At 44.2% G+C, this 17,894-nt stretch overlaps 3 protein-coding genes across 4 annotated transcripts; 1 reads left to right on the top strand and 2 right to left on the bottom strand.

Moving 5' to 3' along the window:
- Positions 1-695: 695 nt before the first annotated feature.
- Positions 696-6,656, bottom strand: LOC112898068 (actin-related protein 2/3 complex subunit 1B-like). The gene is made up of 15 exons (XM_025966499.1): positions 6,445-6,656; positions 5,212-5,297; positions 5,042-5,118; positions 4,847-4,941; positions 4,391-4,460; positions 4,111-4,180; positions 3,758-3,831; positions 3,628-3,670; positions 2,919-3,000; positions 2,710-2,798; positions 2,535-2,620; positions 2,166-2,226; positions 1,361-1,467; positions 1,214-1,272; positions 696-1,121 (listed from the first exon to the last, which is right to left on the bottom strand). Exons 1-15 carry the CDS (start codon positions 6,521-6,523, stop codon positions 1,063-1,065), a joined length of 1,137 nt encoding a protein of 378 aa, XP_025822284.1. The 5' UTR covers positions 6,524-6,656; the 3' UTR covers positions 696-1,062.
- A 1,378-nt stretch (positions 6,657-8,034) lies between these two features.
- Positions 8,035-12,307, top strand: LOC112898157 (probable voltage-gated potassium channel subunit beta). Its single transcript, XM_025966559.1, has 4 exons — positions 8,035-8,740; positions 11,021-11,164; positions 11,620-11,784; positions 11,867-12,307. The coding sequence occupies exons 1-4, from the start codon at positions 8,177-8,179 to the stop codon at positions 11,978-11,980; spliced, it is 987 nt and encodes a 328-aa protein (XP_025822344.1). The 5' UTR covers positions 8,035-8,176; the 3' UTR covers positions 11,981-12,307.
- Positions 12,308-12,705: 398 nt separating this feature from the next.
- LOC112898244 (auxin-responsive protein IAA10-like) lies at positions 12,706-15,448 on the bottom strand. Of its 2 annotated transcripts, none has more exons than XM_025966681.1 (5): positions 14,986-15,448; positions 13,998-14,293; positions 13,428-13,530; positions 13,251-13,312; positions 12,706-13,111 (listed from the first exon to the last, which is right to left on the bottom strand). In XM_025966681.1, the coding sequence occupies exons 1-5, from the start codon at positions 15,342-15,344 to the stop codon at positions 13,056-13,058; spliced, it is 876 nt and encodes a 291-aa protein (XP_025822466.1). In that variant the 5' UTR covers positions 15,345-15,448; the 3' UTR covers positions 12,706-13,055. The 2 variants fall into 2 exon arrangements, with proteins under 2 accessions (XP_025822466.1, XP_025822420.1); XM_025966635.1 differs by having other exon boundaries at positions 13,998-14,296.
- Positions 15,449-17,894: the final 2,446 nt, after the last annotated feature.

A 17,894-nucleotide genomic window follows, 5' to 3' on the forward strand; every position in this document is an offset into this window, starting at 1 on the left:
TCATCATCATCATTGGCTCTGCAATCGATTCTTATTTCAGCTCGGGCTCTTTGATTTCTGCTCAAAGTTTGTCGAAGTCTTCGCATGGCTAAAAAGAATTCGGCAGTGCTAAATTGTGCAGGAAAATCGCCAGGCCTACCCAAGTTGGGTTAGGAACTGCCACCAATTTTTGGTTGTGTGATTGTGTCCCTTGCAAAGCAACCAAATCTCAGCATTAAACCAAGTGTAAACCAAAACACAGAGACATGCTAAATTTATCTCGATCGACACACTAGCCTCTAAACCAAGCATTGCCTAGTTGATGCAGCAAATAGCCACACCACTTACGCCAACAGTCTGAACAACCATGGAACAAACTGGTTCCAACTGACGCGGCGGCATGTTGCGTGATCGAGACTGCAAAACAGCAGAAAGTGATCTGCTCGGCAGCCGCTAGACTTGCTCACTCTTAGAACAAAAGCAAAGGTCATGCAAATACAGCCAAAGCTGGCCGACCAACAGGGCCTGAGAAGGATTAGCGTATGGGGATCCACCAACAGGGCCGGTCCCCACAGGCCACATTTCAGCAGGGCCTGATTTCATGCCCCTCCTACTGTGGATTACACATACGTGTTCACAGATTTCAACAGCCTGGCGAGCCTACCAATGCTGCAGGTTCCAACGAATCAAAGTGCGTCTCAGCAGAACAAGCAAGATGTCCACAAGTACCAGTAAAAGCATCCGCGGATAAATTCCACGTGTGGTTATTTTACACAGGCGCTGAAAGAACACTGGAAAATGCCGAATCAAGTCATTGCCTACCTAGCTAGAATTATACAGGTTACACAATATATGGGATTCAAAAGACAAAATTACTCGCCAAAAATGATGCTACTTGATAGATGCAAGCTGCTCCTACGCTAAAGAAACGTTTTTGTGTACAGGTACAACAAAATAAGCAATCTACCTGGCTGGCCCTGGATCTTGAAAACCTGCAGGACCCGCTGCCGAGAAAGGTCCATGATTACGATGGGTAACGGCAGAAGTTCATTCAATTTGATCGATATGAAACCTTCCTTTGAGCTATTTTGCAATTGTGATATGGTTTTCCAAATCCCATACCACAATCTTACCATCCAATCCTGTAAACCATTTGGCAAGGAATGTCAAAATAGGTTCAAACAAAGAGCTGGAAGCAATTGGGGAGGTTCAGCTATGTATATATTATATAAACCTGACGTGCTGAACCGTTTTATAGTACCATCACGTCCTTTTGTCAACGGTACGATGCACCTGATGATATGAAGAAAGTATTAGTCTAAATCGTCAATAAGAGCACATCACTGGATGTACCAAAATGGAGATAAGCTAAAGAGTGTACGTTATGCAATTCTCATGGGCACCACCACGAGGCTTTGATGGTTCAACGGAGTCACTACTAGTCCCTTGCTTTGATTGGCCATATAGCTTTCCAAGGGCTTCAGAGAGCTGAAATCGAAAATTTTCAGGATTAGTTCGTGTGTGATGTTGACTTGCTGAGTTCAACTCAGTCACATAGTTTAGTTTCTGTCATTGATCAGAACTTCAGCAGCACTATAGCCATAAAGTCATAGTCAGCTACTATTAAACTACATTTCACAGCCCTGGGAAAGCTTCAGGTTCTGAACTAATTACATTTAGCGTTCAATAAAATCAATACACAAGTATGCGCTAATTGCTAGCTATAACAGCAAAGTGCAAAAAAAAAAGATGATTTACACTGACCACGTCTGCTGTGTCTAGTAATCTAGTACCGATTTTCCTAACCAGTCAAAACCTAGAATAGCTTGGCATCTTAATAGGTGACATGCTGCGAACCATTTACATTAGAGCCTGCTATGGCCCAATCCCAGCCCACCATTGCATTGGACTGGTGTTGGGTGCATCCAAACAAAGCCTTAACAAGATCCAGAAGCGTAAAGGTCTGGTTATACTTTACGACTCAAAGGAAATTCAGAATCAGATAACCCACCAAACTGTTTTGCAAGCAGGGCCTGCAATACAGAAACAGAAATTCACCTAACACTCACCCATGCAGGACAAAGCAATCCTTTGATGATCATAGAGTGAATACCACCCTCATACAATAGAACAGTAACGACAAGGTATAACACAAATTTAAAATAAGGAAGAAAAATGCGCTAGACCTGTGAGGCTTTAGAAGTTGATGGAATAGCTTTCCTCTCATCCAAGAATCTTACAAAACTCCTACACATCAAAGGGTGTAGCTATGGTGAAAAGAAATATGGACATAAAACTTGTAAAGGCTTAGCTGTCATAGATGAAAATCAGAGCTGCTTGCATATCCTGTAGAAATGTTTTCTATCCAAAAAGTGCAATAGAGTATTTTGCCAGGGTACTGAGATTAAAAGAATTAACAGACTTAAGGTATCCATAAAAATTTACATGGTTTGTGGTACAGGAAGCAGTAACTCAGTTCATAGCACGTCAAGAACAAAAGGGAAAGGAAATACAAGCAACACAAGATAAGAGCTGTTACATATATCTTTGCTTACCAAAGTCCAGTCTCGTCAGCAGCAAAGATCATAGGATTGCAGTCAAATCCGACTCCAATCACCATGCGCTCAGAGACAAAAAGAACCTGAGAGTTTGAAGAGTCGTTCAACATTATGAAACTCAGACATCACCACATGCGACTAAATAATATCAGAAGGGAAAATGCTGACCCACATCACGGAGAGGCAGATCACGCAGCGCCAAATTTTGTGCAGCAGGAGCCGATTCAACTTCATCAACGAAATAAATCATGGAGTTGTGCCCTGGAATCAAAGTACATGTCAGCACAACAGCACAGTTGTTATGCGTAACAAATGGTGTGGTGAAAAATGGTGTGTATTTGGAAAACTCTCAATAACAACAATCTGCAGTGGAGAAATAACCTGCATATGCCAATGTTTTTCCACTTGCTGACCACCTTACACCAAATACCCAGGTAGATGATAAATCAAGTTGAGCAATTTGCTGCATCCACATAACACAGGAGAAGAATGTTAAAAGGATATATACTCACTTCCAGTCGTCCACATGAAAAAATAGATTTAATACGAAGCATTGTTCTCGTTATGAAAAAATAATGATTTACCCTAAGTCTATGACAAATGGAAGGATTTGGGCAAACATTTCGCAAAAAAAAACTAAGTGCAAAGTTAAGTTTAGCTTAGCTCATAAACAGATGTAGTGTAATTTTCAACAATAAGCAGGGTGATAAAAAAAAAGTTGGTATACTTAATTTTTTAGTTACTACTGACAAATGTTATGGATATTCAGTTGCGGTCATTAGCCTAGTTAGTGATGCAACAAATGAACAGGGAAACATATCTGAACCTTGCTAAGGTACAAACTATGAGAAATACAGTTACATTCAACCAGGGGCAGAGCCATAATAAACCTAAAGGGGGTGCTGAACCTCTTTTAATTAAGCTAACTTCATACTTTATATGTGAACTTCAGAGCTAAAGGACTAGTTCTACATGAGACAAACATGGGCTCAGGGGGTGCTGCAGCACCCCCCCTGCACCCCCACTCCCTGGAGATCCGCCCCTGCATTCAATAGGTGGCATAATATCGAACGGATGGTTAAAAAAATACCTCTCCAAATTTTGAATCAGTTGCAGTGCTTGATTGCGATCCCCTGTCAGAAATGAAAAAAAAAGTATGAGACAATAAAGCATTTTGAAGATCCTAGATTCCTTGTAGATGTAAGGCTAGCATGTTCCACCTTGTATCCACACCCTTGATAAAAGTAGAGAATACTCTGCATTTACCATCAGTAGACGTTGTTGCAAGATATATCTGAAGAAAAACAGTAGCAGTCAAACCAGCACTACATTCAATGGAAACAGGCCTTGCATCTACATGACAAAACCAGTTTCTATACAGTGACTTACATATAAAGAAAAATTACAGCAAAAATAACTGCATCACGTTATCCAATATTTGTTATGGCGTTGATGGAGATTCTCATAAATGGCATGAATATGTCACAAATAAAACACATTGAGAACACTAAAATAATTGTGTCCTAAGTTTCCTACTGAAGACTCTTAAAGGGGGTAACAGTAATAAACTCACATTGTTTGGATGCCATGCGAGACTAGTGACAGAAGATTCATGCCTTTTCCTGATAACCTTGCTAATCCACCTGTAGCACAGCGCAGGATGAAGACAGTTAAAGACGCAAATCAATAGTATCACATCAACCTTGCTAATTGCTAGAAATAGATCAGTATAAAACATGTTCAATGGCTCATCAGTCACCAATTAGGATGTACAACAAAAGGTAGTGAAAAACTACGGTCATCTAGAAAACAGTAGTCAATGGATGAAAAGGGTGGGAACTGAGGACCAATACCAGTTGTTTTCCTGTTCATAGTAGCAAATACACACAGATTTGGCACCACTTCCCACAGCAAACTTGTTTTCTGCAAACAATACATAAAGAGTTTCAAGGAAATAGATCATAATTATTTGAAAAAAAATAAAAAAATCACTGTAAAGGTTTTTCTTTCACATGTTCACCTTACAAGTAATTACATTCTTTCAATATGATCAGCACGGTGTTGCAAAGAAATGAGGAAGCAAGGCCGAGATAATATGATTAACTAAGCAACTAACTAAATCATATGATAGTCAGTTGTTTATTACTTAATTTTGAGCTAACATCTATCAAGTAGCCAGGCGATCAGAAGCAGCAAAGAAAAAAAATATCAAACTTCAAAAGTTTCATGTTGTGTGTGGAACGGAGAAAGAGGAGAGCATTACACTTGACCAATAGCGTGAGAATATGAAGGGAAGATCATCAACTAACCTTTCGGGCTCCATTGAACACATAAAGCTGCACGGTTTAATTTTAGAATAACAAGGGTAGGTACCCAATCAGATCCTTCTTGTGTCCAAACATATCTGCAGACAGTACAAGAAGAGGAAAAAAATGCATTGATTAACTGTTAGAATAAGAAGAAAGATACATCTTCTAGGAATCTGCACTTTGACGTATGCTTACGAATTTCTATCATGTGAAACTGTTACAATTTTGTTGGATGATCTACTCCAATCTATTCCCGAAATTATTTGATCATGCTGCAAGATTAAATATAAACAGAAATAAGATAATGAATTGCATTCTTATAAGAAAGTACAAAAGATTCCTTGTGAGCAAACAGGACCATCTACCTTTGACAGAACATGAAGTTTCTCCCACTTGTCTGTGAAAAACTTATAAATATGCACTTCATTGTTGTTTGGACAAAAGGCAATCACTGCAAGAGAGGAGAAGGTTTCCAGTCAAATTAAAGATCAAACTCCATGATAGGTGCAATTACAGAATAGAAAAAAAAATGTATAATGTCATGTATGTTTAGCCGTATAAGAAGGAAAGCAATGCTTTTTTTCTTAAATTGCACTAGGCTGTTTGCCATTGCAAGCAAACACATCATCTACTTTGCGGCACTTTTCCTACAAACAACTCAAATGATGGCATACACCATAGCCAACTCGATAGTAGAGGACAGCCGTGATTTATTCACTCATTTCATGGTAAATATTTAATGCAATAATGAATTTTCATGATCATTTTTCCTACAGACTATTATCGTCATAAGGAAAATGTTTAACAAAATCAGGAACCGAATGGTTCATTCACCCTTCCAAGCAACTTGCATGCTTCTCAAAGAGTACTTGGCACTACAGTAAATATAATGCATATTTCAGTACTAGTATAATTTCACATGCTCCTCTATTTGCAGTACGAAGTAACAGAGCAAAATGGAGCTGTATAAGGGCAAAAATAAACAAAAGGGTGTTTTCAGAAGGTGCCTACTGCAAACACTGGTCCGTTTCACCTTATAACCATGTCTGTTTACCAACATGGTCCATGGATGAAGATACATTCATAATTGTACAACGAGCTCATGAGCTAGTGCTGCTATATGGTATACCACTACACACGCCTTGGCACCATTAACAGAGTCCATGAAATTTTTGTTTCACTTGACATTTCATCTTAAATTGTCTTGAGGCGCATTTTAAAATCGGTTCGCCTTTTAACAGAAAACATCCAAAACGCCGAAGTGGCACCAAGCAAGCCAAATGCGAACGATACACGGCAGTACACAAAAATGGTGGAAACGAAGAGGATCCCTGAGGAAATAGACCCGGCATCTGATTGTTCATGGAATAACACTTAGACATGGCAATTAGCGTTTGATCCCTATATATGACAGAGACACTCCACGCACGAACCGAAACCCTAGGAATCTGATCCTGGAACCAACGCCTACTAATCCGGAGCCCCCGTGCCTGGTCAACCACCGACGGAAACCAGCCGCAGCGATTCAGAATCGGAACGGATGGGCGCATACGAACGAGCGAGATCTAGAGCGGGGGAGAGGAGGGGGAGGGCGTTACTCGATTGGTCGGGGCTCCAGGCGTGGCAGGTGATGCACTCGGCGAACTGGTGGATCGCCACCGCCGCCGTCGCCGCCATCGGGGACGCGAGGCCAGCGGCGAGGCGAGGGTGGGGCGCTCGGGGCTGGGAGAAATGGTCGACGCAGAGGCAGAGAGGTGGAGTGGAGGCGAAGGGAGGGCAAGGCAGGGGAAATGGAACGACGCTCCGCTCCTAACTAGGCCGTTAGGCAGTGAGGAGAGAGAGGCTGTTGCTTGGTTTGCAAGTGGGTGAAGACTAGGATGGGCGCCCGCACGCACGGCCCGCGGAGCCCCACCGGCCCACCCAACAATAGCAGCAGCGAGGGCCCACCACTTGCCTGCTCATTCCAACGCAGCAATGACGACCCAACAAGTTACTGTTCGGTATTGGCACCGTACAGACACCTGCCCTTCAATGGTGCCATGATGCCACTTCACTTCCAAGCCGCAGTGTTTGCTCATTCATCTCGTCTTCGTCATCATTGACGGTAGCCAGCAGTCACAGATTGCTCATCGCCATTAGCTTTGGGCCCAGTTCATTTCAAGCCGCCACAAAAAGGAAAAAAAAAGAAGGTGAGAGATGAAGAAGAATCCCTTCTCTTTCTTCGTACGCTTTCCTGTGTGCTCCATCCATTCCACTCCGACCATCGGAATATAGCTGCAATCATTGTCCCTCTAGCTAAGGTAGATTGATGGCAGCTCCTCCATCACCACGTCTATTATTGTTCTCTGAACGCTTTTCTTTTCTGTGTTTTTCAGATTCTCTGAACTCCTCGCGAAAGATGACCACATGTAGAAAGGAGAGAGAGCAAAAGGTGGAACAGACATGAGACGAAGGCCCAGGGGTATAATGGGTAGCTGGGCCAAGATGGAAGGCCCAGTGTATGTACAACAGGCCCCCAACAACCACCGCATGGCCCGGGGCGCGTCTTCTTTGGATCCTTGTCACGTGCACAGCAGCAGGGAAGGGTCTGACAGCGAGAACATGCAGGGCAAGCTGAAAAGCCCGCGCATCGCATCACATGAGCAGGCACATGACGACCTGATCGATTCTACGGATCCTAAGCAAGGTTTCGTCACGACTCAACGTTACACGACTCGTTACAGAATAAATAATCCGTAGCAAAACAAAACCAACTCTGCAACAAGAGCTTGCATACATAATCCAGTTTTTTTTTCCTTTCTGGCTCGTCCATCTCCTCGTCGCCCGGTACGCGGGGCCCGCGTGGCAGTGGCACACGCACCGGAAACTACTGGACCGCCGGTCGCTCTCGCCGAGTCGTTGCCACGGATTGAGGAGGCCCTTTTCTTCTGTCACTCCAGCTTCGCCTACCCCACCACCCGGCATTACCTGTATAGCCGTGTCCTGCCCCACCTGTCAGTCAGCAGCAGGACGCCCCTCCGACGACCGGGGACCACAAGCCACCCTCGAGGAAGGAAAGATTACCACACATCCCACGTGACACGGTCCCATCCATTGCCACTGCAGGTGGGTCCCGCACAGCCCGGTCCACCTGTCCGTCGAGGGTGGCGCCAGTTGCGAGCAGCCGAGTAGAAATAAGGCACATCCACACCGCGCAGCCTGCCTCCAGTTCCATTGCCTTGTTCAGTTGCGCTTCGTCTTCCTCCCCCCTCACCTCGCAGATCGGAGCGCAGCGCGAGCGGGCCACCCAGGGGGGAAGGAGGGAGGGAGGCCACGAACCAGGCAAGCAAGATGCAGTACAAGAACCTGGGCCGGTCGGGGCTGCGCGTCAGCCAGCTCTCGTACGGGGCCTGGGTCACCTTCGGCAACCAGCTGGACGTCAAGGAGGCCAAGGCGCTGCTGCAGGCGTGCCGCGACGCCGGCGTCAACTTCTTCGACAACGCCGAGGTCTACGCCAACGGCCGCGCCGAGGAGATCATGGGCCAGGCCATCCGCGACCTCGGCTGGCGCCGCTCGGACGTCGTCATCTCCACCAAGCTCTTCTGGGGCGGGCAGGGGCCCAACGACAAGGGCCTCTCACGGAAGCACATCGTCGAGGGCCTCAAGGGCTCGCTCAAGCGCCTCGACATGGACTACGTCGACGTCGTCTACTGCCACCGCCCCGACGCCTCCACGCCCATCGAGGAGACCGTGCGCGCCCTGAACTGGGTCATCGACCAGGGATGGGCCTTCTACTGGGGCACATCCGAGTGGTCCGCGCAGCAGATCACCGAGGCCTGGGCGGTCGCCAACCGCCTCGACCTCGTCGGACCCATCGTCGAGCAGCCAGAGTACAACCTCTTCTCGCGACACAAGGTCAGTCAAATCTTCTAATCCATTCCCTCGAAAACTCGATTCCATTAATGATGCGGATTTCACGCCATGGATTTCGTACAATCCCAAGGTGGATTTCACGCCTTGGATTGGTACTTGTCGCGCGCTGTTCAGCCGTACTTGCGGATTCGTCGGGGATGGGGATCCTAAATAATAACTTCCTCCAATTCAATGGATAGTATAGTATTTAGTTAACCGCACTCACTGACGCTGGATCTTTGACTTGGGAGCTGCAGTACTCTCCTCTGGAGTAGTTTTTTTTTTCATGTCCCGGAACACAGGACTGTTGAGATGGGAAGGGGATATTTGGTTGATTTAATTGGAATTCAGTACAATTGCTGCTGCTGTGGGTAGGATACTTGGATTAGGTAACGGTTCTTCTTGGCATTTATTCGCTCTTTGATGAGGCAAAGTAGATAGTTGGACAGGAATGGCCTCTGCTATAGATTCTGTTTTGTAGGCACGCATGGTCACGAGTAGTACCGTTCTCTCCATCAGCAAGCTACCTGGTTTGCTCGTGAGAGCATTGGTTTGTTGAGATGAAGATGACAGATCCCCTTCTTCACCCACCAGGTAGGCAGATAGTATGATAATTATCAATCTGCCTGGCTGCCTCCAGGAGGGTGACTCCTAAAAATATAATCTTTCTTGATGGTAACCCACAGCTCTGCACAGCTCTAGGAATGCTGTAGCTACCAAACTAGACAACGATGCCAACCATGCATTGTCGTGTATGCTTTTGCGCCATGTACGATGCCAGGCATAAGACAGCTCAATGCTGATAATGAAATGAAAGCTTTTGTGTAACAATATGCCACGTGGTATGGACAATTTAGAGCTAGACAAAAAGGAATATGTTTTATGCTAGCAATGGATACTCAGTTTGATGCTTAGTTTTAGTCGAGCGGTCAATTTAGTTTTAGTCAAGGAGTCCATTAGTATTTGGTTTAAACTCACTATGAAACAGAAGAAGCCACCAACCTTTCCCTGTCAATGTTGCATTTAAATTAGCTGGTAGTGATTAGTCATTCCAGGTTCGGTGCTAATTAAACAAAATTATATGATTCATGAAAATTGCTTGTGCAAGTTGTAGGTTCGATTTTAAATTCTTGCTATACTTAAGCGCTGCAGCTGGGATGTAGATGTGTTATAAAGTTCAGGAGCAGACCTTGGTTCAGGTTACAGCAACAAGAACATAATTACATAAACAAAAATTTATGTTTTGTCAATGGGGAATGGTTGTAACCAGAGATTAAAAAAAGAGGAACTATACTCAGCTCATTTGTTATTCTTTCAAAAATGGAACTGGGGGACTCAGAAGCTACTAGGAACCTTTTACTGCAAGGATCTTTCATGGTTGATACCAGAACAATTGTGGAAGCCTGGGATGTTAACTGCATTACCTACCGTTGTTCCAAATGAAACAGCATTTTTTTTACTGAAACTGAAACAGCAAGTTATGCAGTCTACCTTTTAGAGGAACTTCTAATCTGCATCTTGAGACTCTAGGGTACATGCTATTTAGACACATCTGACAAGTGATACGTCTGATACTTCTCATCAACTCATCCTTCAGTTACATTATTTTGAAACTTTGCTAGGATTTCTCATTTCCATGTCCATTTTACATCAACAATTCAGTGAGCATAATAAAAAAAATTGTTAGTTTCAGATAGTAACAGGTTTGTCATCCAGTGTTGTAAAGATATTTTTTCATTTTTAGTCTATGTAGTGGATCAGATACAATTTTTTGCATGCCTATTAGAGTATTGTTCATTTTTAATCTATGTAGTGAATCAGATACAGTTTGTTGCATGCCTAATCATGCTGGTTTGGCCGATCAATTTTTTTTTCTCGAACACGCAGGAGAGCTGTGTATCATTGTATTAATAGAAGAGAAGGAGTCTTACATAGACCCAAACACACACACACCCACTAAACCTGCAAGAACTTAATCACCTATGCTTGTCAAGTAAGACCTGACCACAACACCCACTAAGCTACAACAGCACTGGCTGTGTGCAAGGACAGACCCTTAGCAATGAAACTTTCTGATATGGAATTGCCATTTTGCACTATTAGAATCATCCATGTTTATTTGTGTCTCTGATATTCGCTCTCCTTTTTGTGGACATATCTATTTGAGATTCCATGGTTCAATAATAAACACGATTTACTCTTGAATGATTTCTAGAATCTTTTGTTTGAAACAGATCAGCCTATGCATGCAGTTTGTCTTACAAGAGCACTGCTTTTCTGCAGGTTGAATCTGAGTTTTTACCTCTTTACAGCACGTATGGTATTGGTTTAACTACTTGGAGTCCTCTAGCTTCAGGAGTACTAACTGGAAAATATGGCAAAGGGAACATACCCGCTGATAGCAGGTTTGCCCTAGACAATTACAAGGTAATTATTTTACATCAGGCCAGTACTCTTGTTCTTAAATTCTAGTGATTTAGAATACCAATTACCAAAACTTAAGGTTTACTTCCCCAGCCTCATGTCATTATCTCTTTGAGTACATTACATTGCTACTATAGTGCTAGCGATTAAAATAGCTAACTACTAGTTTCTGCTGACCAACATTGTTCAACTACACCGCTATTTAATCATGGCATCGAACTCGCAATTGCTGTATAAGTTATGCTAATCATTAGATGTTAGCTTATGGTTGCTTGATGTCACACTGCAGAATCAATGTATAAGAAGAATGTGACACAACTTTGTAGGAATTATCCTTTTTGTTAGCAGCTACTAGCTTTTATCTTTAAGTTAAGTTTACTAATATGTACTCAGTAATCTGTTGTTATGCCTTCTGAGTATTTTATAGTTGATTTGTTTCGTGTACCTTGGATTTCCAGAACTTGGCAAACAGATCCCTGGTTGACGAGACGCTCCGGAAAGTGAATGGGCTAAAACCTATTGCCGCTGAACTTGGTGTTTCATTAGCTCAACTTTCAATTGCTTGGTGTGCATCAAACCCCAATGTCTCATCTGTGATCACAGGAGCCACTAAAGAAAGCCAGGTACATTTTGCTCTGCAGAGAATTTTTGCTTTGTTAAACTGGTAATGTTAACCTCCGCCCCATTTGCCAACTGCATGAACAGATTGTGGAGAACATGAAGGCTCTTGATGTCATTCCTCTGCTGACTCCGGAGGTTATCGACAGGATTGAGGCGGTAGTCCAAAGCAGGCCGAAACGCACTGAGTCATACAGGTGAAGTGGTACAGCGTGCAGAATGAGTGCCAGGGAGAGATTCAGCTTTCATCTGATCGAGTTTAGGCCATGCTACCTCACCAGCGTTTGATATCATGGAACTGTATGCATGCTTTTGTGTATTCTGGGTGTCCAGTCGTGGTGCTGTGTTTCAAACATTTCCCATGTGGACCGCTTGGTGGTCACGAACAGTAGTTTGTCCTTGTGTGTATTCTGCATTTCCCGATGGCATCTATTCAGCTTCCTGGTATTCCATGCTCAGATTGGACCATTCCTGCCATTGTTGTTGCTTGCGAGCTGTGAAATTTATCGAGGATCCGTCTTTCAACAAGAAGAATTATTGAGAATTTCTGCTGCAAGATTTCTGGAGTGTGATCCTCTGCTGTGTCAGCTATGTTCTGTTGGTTGTAGGAATTTCAAGTCCAGACTTTCTGAACAGAGAAACCGGTTTGTGCTGATCACACCATCGGCATGCTCCATGGCTGCACTGCAAAGGCAACGTAGCTTTCGGGCTCCTGTTCAAACGCGCCATCGCATTTGTCCATTCGCAAGGTAGGTTCAGAGGCACGGTTGGGCACAGGGATCCGCCATGAACAACCAGCAAAGTGAGCTATCAGCAGCAGTCACGGAGCAGCTTTCAACGGGCGTGCAAATGGCGCTTTCCACTTAACATTTTGTCTCCGGTGGTTGGCATCACAGACCACAACAATTTGCACATCGATTCAGATATGAACATGAATATGAAACAAGTAGAACAAATACTATTGCCACAGCACAAAAGGGGGAAAAACCGACACTTTGGGCGACCATGCCTCACAGATAAAAACATTGTGGACAGAAGAGACGGGGAGGATGCTCGTAGCCATCAGAAGAGAGCTCAAAGAGGGCACCGAAGGGCAAGAAAAAAGAATAGAATAGAACACGGTGGCGTGGCTCCTTCACAGCGCTTCTACTATTTCCACTAGACACAAGTAATCTCACAACTATGCCAAAGATACAGACTGCTGTTATGTGATATCAAACACATTTCAAGCTTCACCAGCGGTATAGCTCTCTAGACCGAACGCCGTAGGCGCTTCTCAAGTTCTACCTCGTGCGGAAGCTGCAGCTCTGTGAACCCCTTGGAATCGCGGACCTGCAGTACAACCAAAATGCATAAGTGTTCGCTAATTACAGTGCTATAAAGCCAGCTACTCAGTAAATAGCCAGCATGCAGTAAACCTCCAAATGTTTTACTATGCCTGGGTTGAAGAAGAGAGAGCGAGGAATCTAACCGAGACCATTAGCATCTGATGTCCTCATGATCTTGAGCCTCTTCACTGAACCTACAAACATCCTGAAGAGAAGGACAATAAGCCATCTGAAACAGATATTCCAAGATACTTCGAAAACAGTCAACAATAAGATCTAGTGTTGAGCTTCTAATTGTTAACATAGTGTAGGCGACTTACTCCCATGGAACATCTCCGACAAGCATCCAGTCCCCATCCCTGTCCTCATAGGTGAGCTGATATTCCGATGAGCTGTCCAATAGATTCAGAGACTTTGCACTACCTGATAATGTCATGATCAATACAAATCAGATTCAGGGATAAGTGCAGAAAAAGCATTCTGAGAAGCTTACGAAACTATATTCAGAATAGCATCGTCTCTTAAGTATATTTTCGAGTATGCAGCCCCACTGCCACCATAGACCCTGATGCATGTGTGCATCCCGCTACAGAGGTCGGAACTGTATTTCAAGACTTTGTATCAACTCGAAGTAATGCTCTTGAAATTTAATAAAGCTTCCTTATTGGAAAAAAAATCGGCTCAGTAGATCACTGAATTGTTCAATCAAATGAATGATCCATAGCATTTCCGACGCATTGCAACATTACCATTAGCAGCAATACTACACTTTGGAGTGACAGTTGTGAGAAAAAGAAAAGAGCTATATGCCTCTACACCATATAGTTTGGCATGATCAGAATATGCACTACGCTACACTAGTTAAAGTAAAGGATCGGAGTATGACTTACTAGAAGTGCAAAGGCTGATGGATGGTTTCATGAACATTAGCTCAAGTGCTGAGGCTAGGGTCTTATACGAACGATGGGCATTAAGATCGACCTTCCTTCCAATGATATCGCCGTCCATGTTCACCTTCACCCAACCGACAACCCGTCCTTTCTTTTCGCTCTCCTCCTTGTCTTTCTGCATGTCAGATTCATCGGCGGCCTTCTTGGTGCCAGCCTCTGAAGCATTGTCTTTGGCCTGGTTGAATAGGCTGTTCATCCTGAAAGTTCTTATGGGTGGCCATCCCACCACTCCAAAGCTGCTACCAAACCGGAAAATGCCATTGAGATTAGTTGAAGTTGATTTGCGTAGCTCGTCAAGCAAGGAAATGATGGGGGTTTTTTAACTAAGGAAATGATGGGTTTTTTTTAACTAAGAGCCCGTTTGGTTTGGAGGGGTTTATTATAAGCCCATAAGCCCCTCACATGGAGGGGCTTATTATAAGTCAAATAAGTCTAAAATGGTTTGGATAAAAAGAGGCTTAGGGGCTTAATAAGCCCCTCCAAACCAAACAGGGCCTCAGGAAATGATGCCATATTCAGTATTTAAGACATAATATCAGGATATTGTTTTCTTGTCAAGAAAATATTGGAGATTGCAGATCTGAAGGGCAATGCAACCAACAAAAGTCTCATTTTTATTCTCTCTCCGAGTTTTTCAGGATGCTCATGGTAAAAAAGAACTTTCAATATAGAACGAAGGCTTTGGGCCTTTGGCAGAAAATAATTAGCCTTGGGAGTTGTGTGCATAAACAAGAAAGAAGGCTTAATTTTTCGGAACAAATTATGTGTAAATGCACGGTAACCCATCATCCTACGATCCTAACAGCAAGCAGAACAAGTAGGCACTTATAGAGATTCAAACTTTTTTCCTTGAAAAATAAAGTGCATGCTTGCAGATGTTCTGCGTAGATTTAGAAGAAGCGTGCACATAGTTGTTCTTGCTGCTCACCTCTGTGGGTGGCCAGAAGCGACCGTCCCCGGCGAGGTGGTGGCGTTGGGCGCTGTATCCGCCTTGGCCCTCTTGCTGGCCGCCGCTGCCCCTGCCGCGGGGGAGGAGGAGGACACGGAGGAGTCCGGAGACAGGGCCCCCGGCTGCAGGTCCCTGGCCGTCAGGATCCGGCACGGCGCTGGCGACGGGGGCTGCTGCTGCTGCTTCTTGGAGCCTAGGCAGAGCCCCAGCTCCAGCTCGTCGTCCTCCTGCTCCTCCTCCTCGCCGCCAGAGTTCTCCTCCACCTCCTCCTCCGCCGCCGCATCCGGAGGCGGGTCGCCGGCGATGAACGCCACCATGGGCCCCGCTCCTCCTCTCATCGCGCTGCTCTTGTTCTTGGCTCAGTGACTGCGGCGAGGGGGTGTGTTTTGGGAGAGACACCTCGAGAGGGAGGAAAGGAGCTGTTACTATTATCTGAGCTGAGCTGAGTTCTGGGTGTGCGTGCAGGGCAGTATAGGAAGCTTTCGCCTCCTGCAATCCTGACGTGTGGCCCCTGCGGTGCCGTGATAGCACCTAATTGCTAGGGGCACCGGCCACTTTCTATATTATAGGGTAAAGACTTTCGTACCGATAATAATGTTTCTTGACTAATAAACTGCCGGCATATGAGTATGGTTCTAGGCTTCTAGCTAAGCTTGAAATCATAGACCTCGTTTTAATAGCAAAAATGCAACCATATTAATAGTTTTATTTTTGGAGGTTACATGCATTCTCTTTTATCTTATGGAAATCTTGATAATGGGTAGGGAAAGACATTATGATCGAAGCAAAAGGATGTTGGGATTCAAGAGGAATTATCAACAAGCATTAGAAAGCCATTTCCTACTAATGTTGCTGAAAATTGTTGCATATGTTGGTGGAGAAAGTTATAGAGAGACTGCAAGGATCTACTACAATAGCTCATGAATTGACGCACCACGCGGATTGAAGAGACCATGCACTTTTTTAGACAACGATGACAAGTCATATGACGTTGAATGGTTGTATGGTACCACATATTAATTGATGAGCCATTCTTTTTTTTAAGGAGAAAACGATCTATAACATATTGCAGCTTGATTTCTGAGTCTATGTTTGGACAATAACGTGCACGTTAGCAACTTTAATCTACAAGACCAACTAAAGATAGTACAATGCATGCATAGGGGAGGAGGAGGAGGGGGTATGCAAAGCATTTTGGCCTTCTCCTTTGATCCTTGCCCGTTGGGTGGTGGGCCCCAGGGTAGCTTTTGTAGGGTTTACAGAATGCGAAAGACGAAGGAGAGAAAAGGCTAAACACCGCGGAAATGGGAGGGGTTGGACAAAAGGCCGGAAAAGGTTCATCACGTGAGCCGCCTCATCTCACGTGTCCATCCGGACCAGTACTAGTATTTGGACAGCTGTAAGCCTATGACAAGCATTGTTGAAGCTTGATGCCTCCCTAATTCGGGAAGAGATTAAGTTGGTGTGCAAGTGCAAGCTAAAGGTGTTTGGTTTGGAGAGACCAATAAACTCTCCTAATAAGTTTATTTTTATCTAAATATGAAGGTTTATAAGTGAGGTTTATGCTCATAAGCCCCGTAAGCCTATAAGCCCCTCTAAGGGATGCTTATGGTTTATTTCCTGTAAACCCCACCAAAATATCCCCTCTTTCCTCTCACTACTCTCATCTCCCTCACCTACAGGCGTATTAATGAGAGGTAGAAATGTCATTACCAACTATAAGAGCTTTTTATAAGTCACAGCAACCAAACACCACTTTAGGCTTATAATAAGCCCCTCCATAATAAGGGCTGTTGGGTTTGGAGGAGCTTATTATAAGCCCCACCAATAAGCCCCTAATAAGTCTCGTTCTATCCAAATATGATGGTTTATTGGTGAAGTTTATGCTCATAGGCCCCATAAAACTATAAGCCTCTTCAAAGGATGCTTATAGGGCCTATTTTCTATGGACCCCACAAACATCTCTCACCCTTCCTCCATATGAGGGGTTTATAAGCTCCTACGACCAAATATCATTTTAAACTTATAATATACCTCTCCATGCAAAAGGTTTATGGGTTTATAATAAACCCCTCCAAACAAAATACGCTCTAAACCTCTCCAAACCAAACCCTTTTTAAATGCCACGGGAACTACATAAAAATCTGGAAGGAGTAGTATTCATTTATTGGAATCACAAATAAAGACCTTTCATTAGCCTTAATTTTTTCCCCTTTTAACCGAATAATTTATTTTAATCTTTTTAGAAGCATGCCCCAATCTAAATTACTATATATATATAACAATGACAAATAATGTTTGTTATGTACTCATAAAATATTCGATGATCGGCCACCCACCCCAGCCGGTTAACCTGCCACTGGAAGCAAGCAGCGGCCCTCTTCTTTTATTTTTTTAGTCTTTGATAGGCAACGAAACCCAAGCCGCCTTGAGGGTTTCCAAATATTTAAAGAGCGTTTCAGCATGCACTTTGACTTTAGATGCTTTATTAAGAATACTAGGACATGCTTGAGATGCTTTATTTTTGGATAGTAACTGAGACACGTCTGGGTACAAAATCTACTATAGTTTTTGTTGCAACAGCCACCCACAAATCTACACGCCTGGGTACACGTCTTGTGGTGTTGTGCCTGGGGTGTGCGTGTAGCGGAAGCGGGGGAGGGAGAGCGCGAGCGGCGGGAGGGAGGGAGAGGAACCCAGAACCAAAAGCAAAGCAAGCGAGGCCCCGACAAGCCGACAAGGGTGGGCGCGGCAACTGTTGACCCCGTGCCCGGCCCGACAGGCCTTCTTACCTCTCTCCTACTCTCTCTCTCTGCTGTCGAGTCTGTTGTCCCCACCACCACGCCCATTTCATTCATTCCACCATTCCATTTCTCTCTCTGTCTCTC

The sequence above is a fragment of the Panicum hallii genome, chromosome 1, assembly GCF_002211085.1.
Source record: "Panicum hallii strain FIL2 chromosome 1, PHallii_v3.1, whole genome shotgun sequence".
Classification (NCBI taxonomy): Eukaryota; Viridiplantae; Streptophyta; class Magnoliopsida; order Poales; family Poaceae; genus Panicum; species Panicum hallii.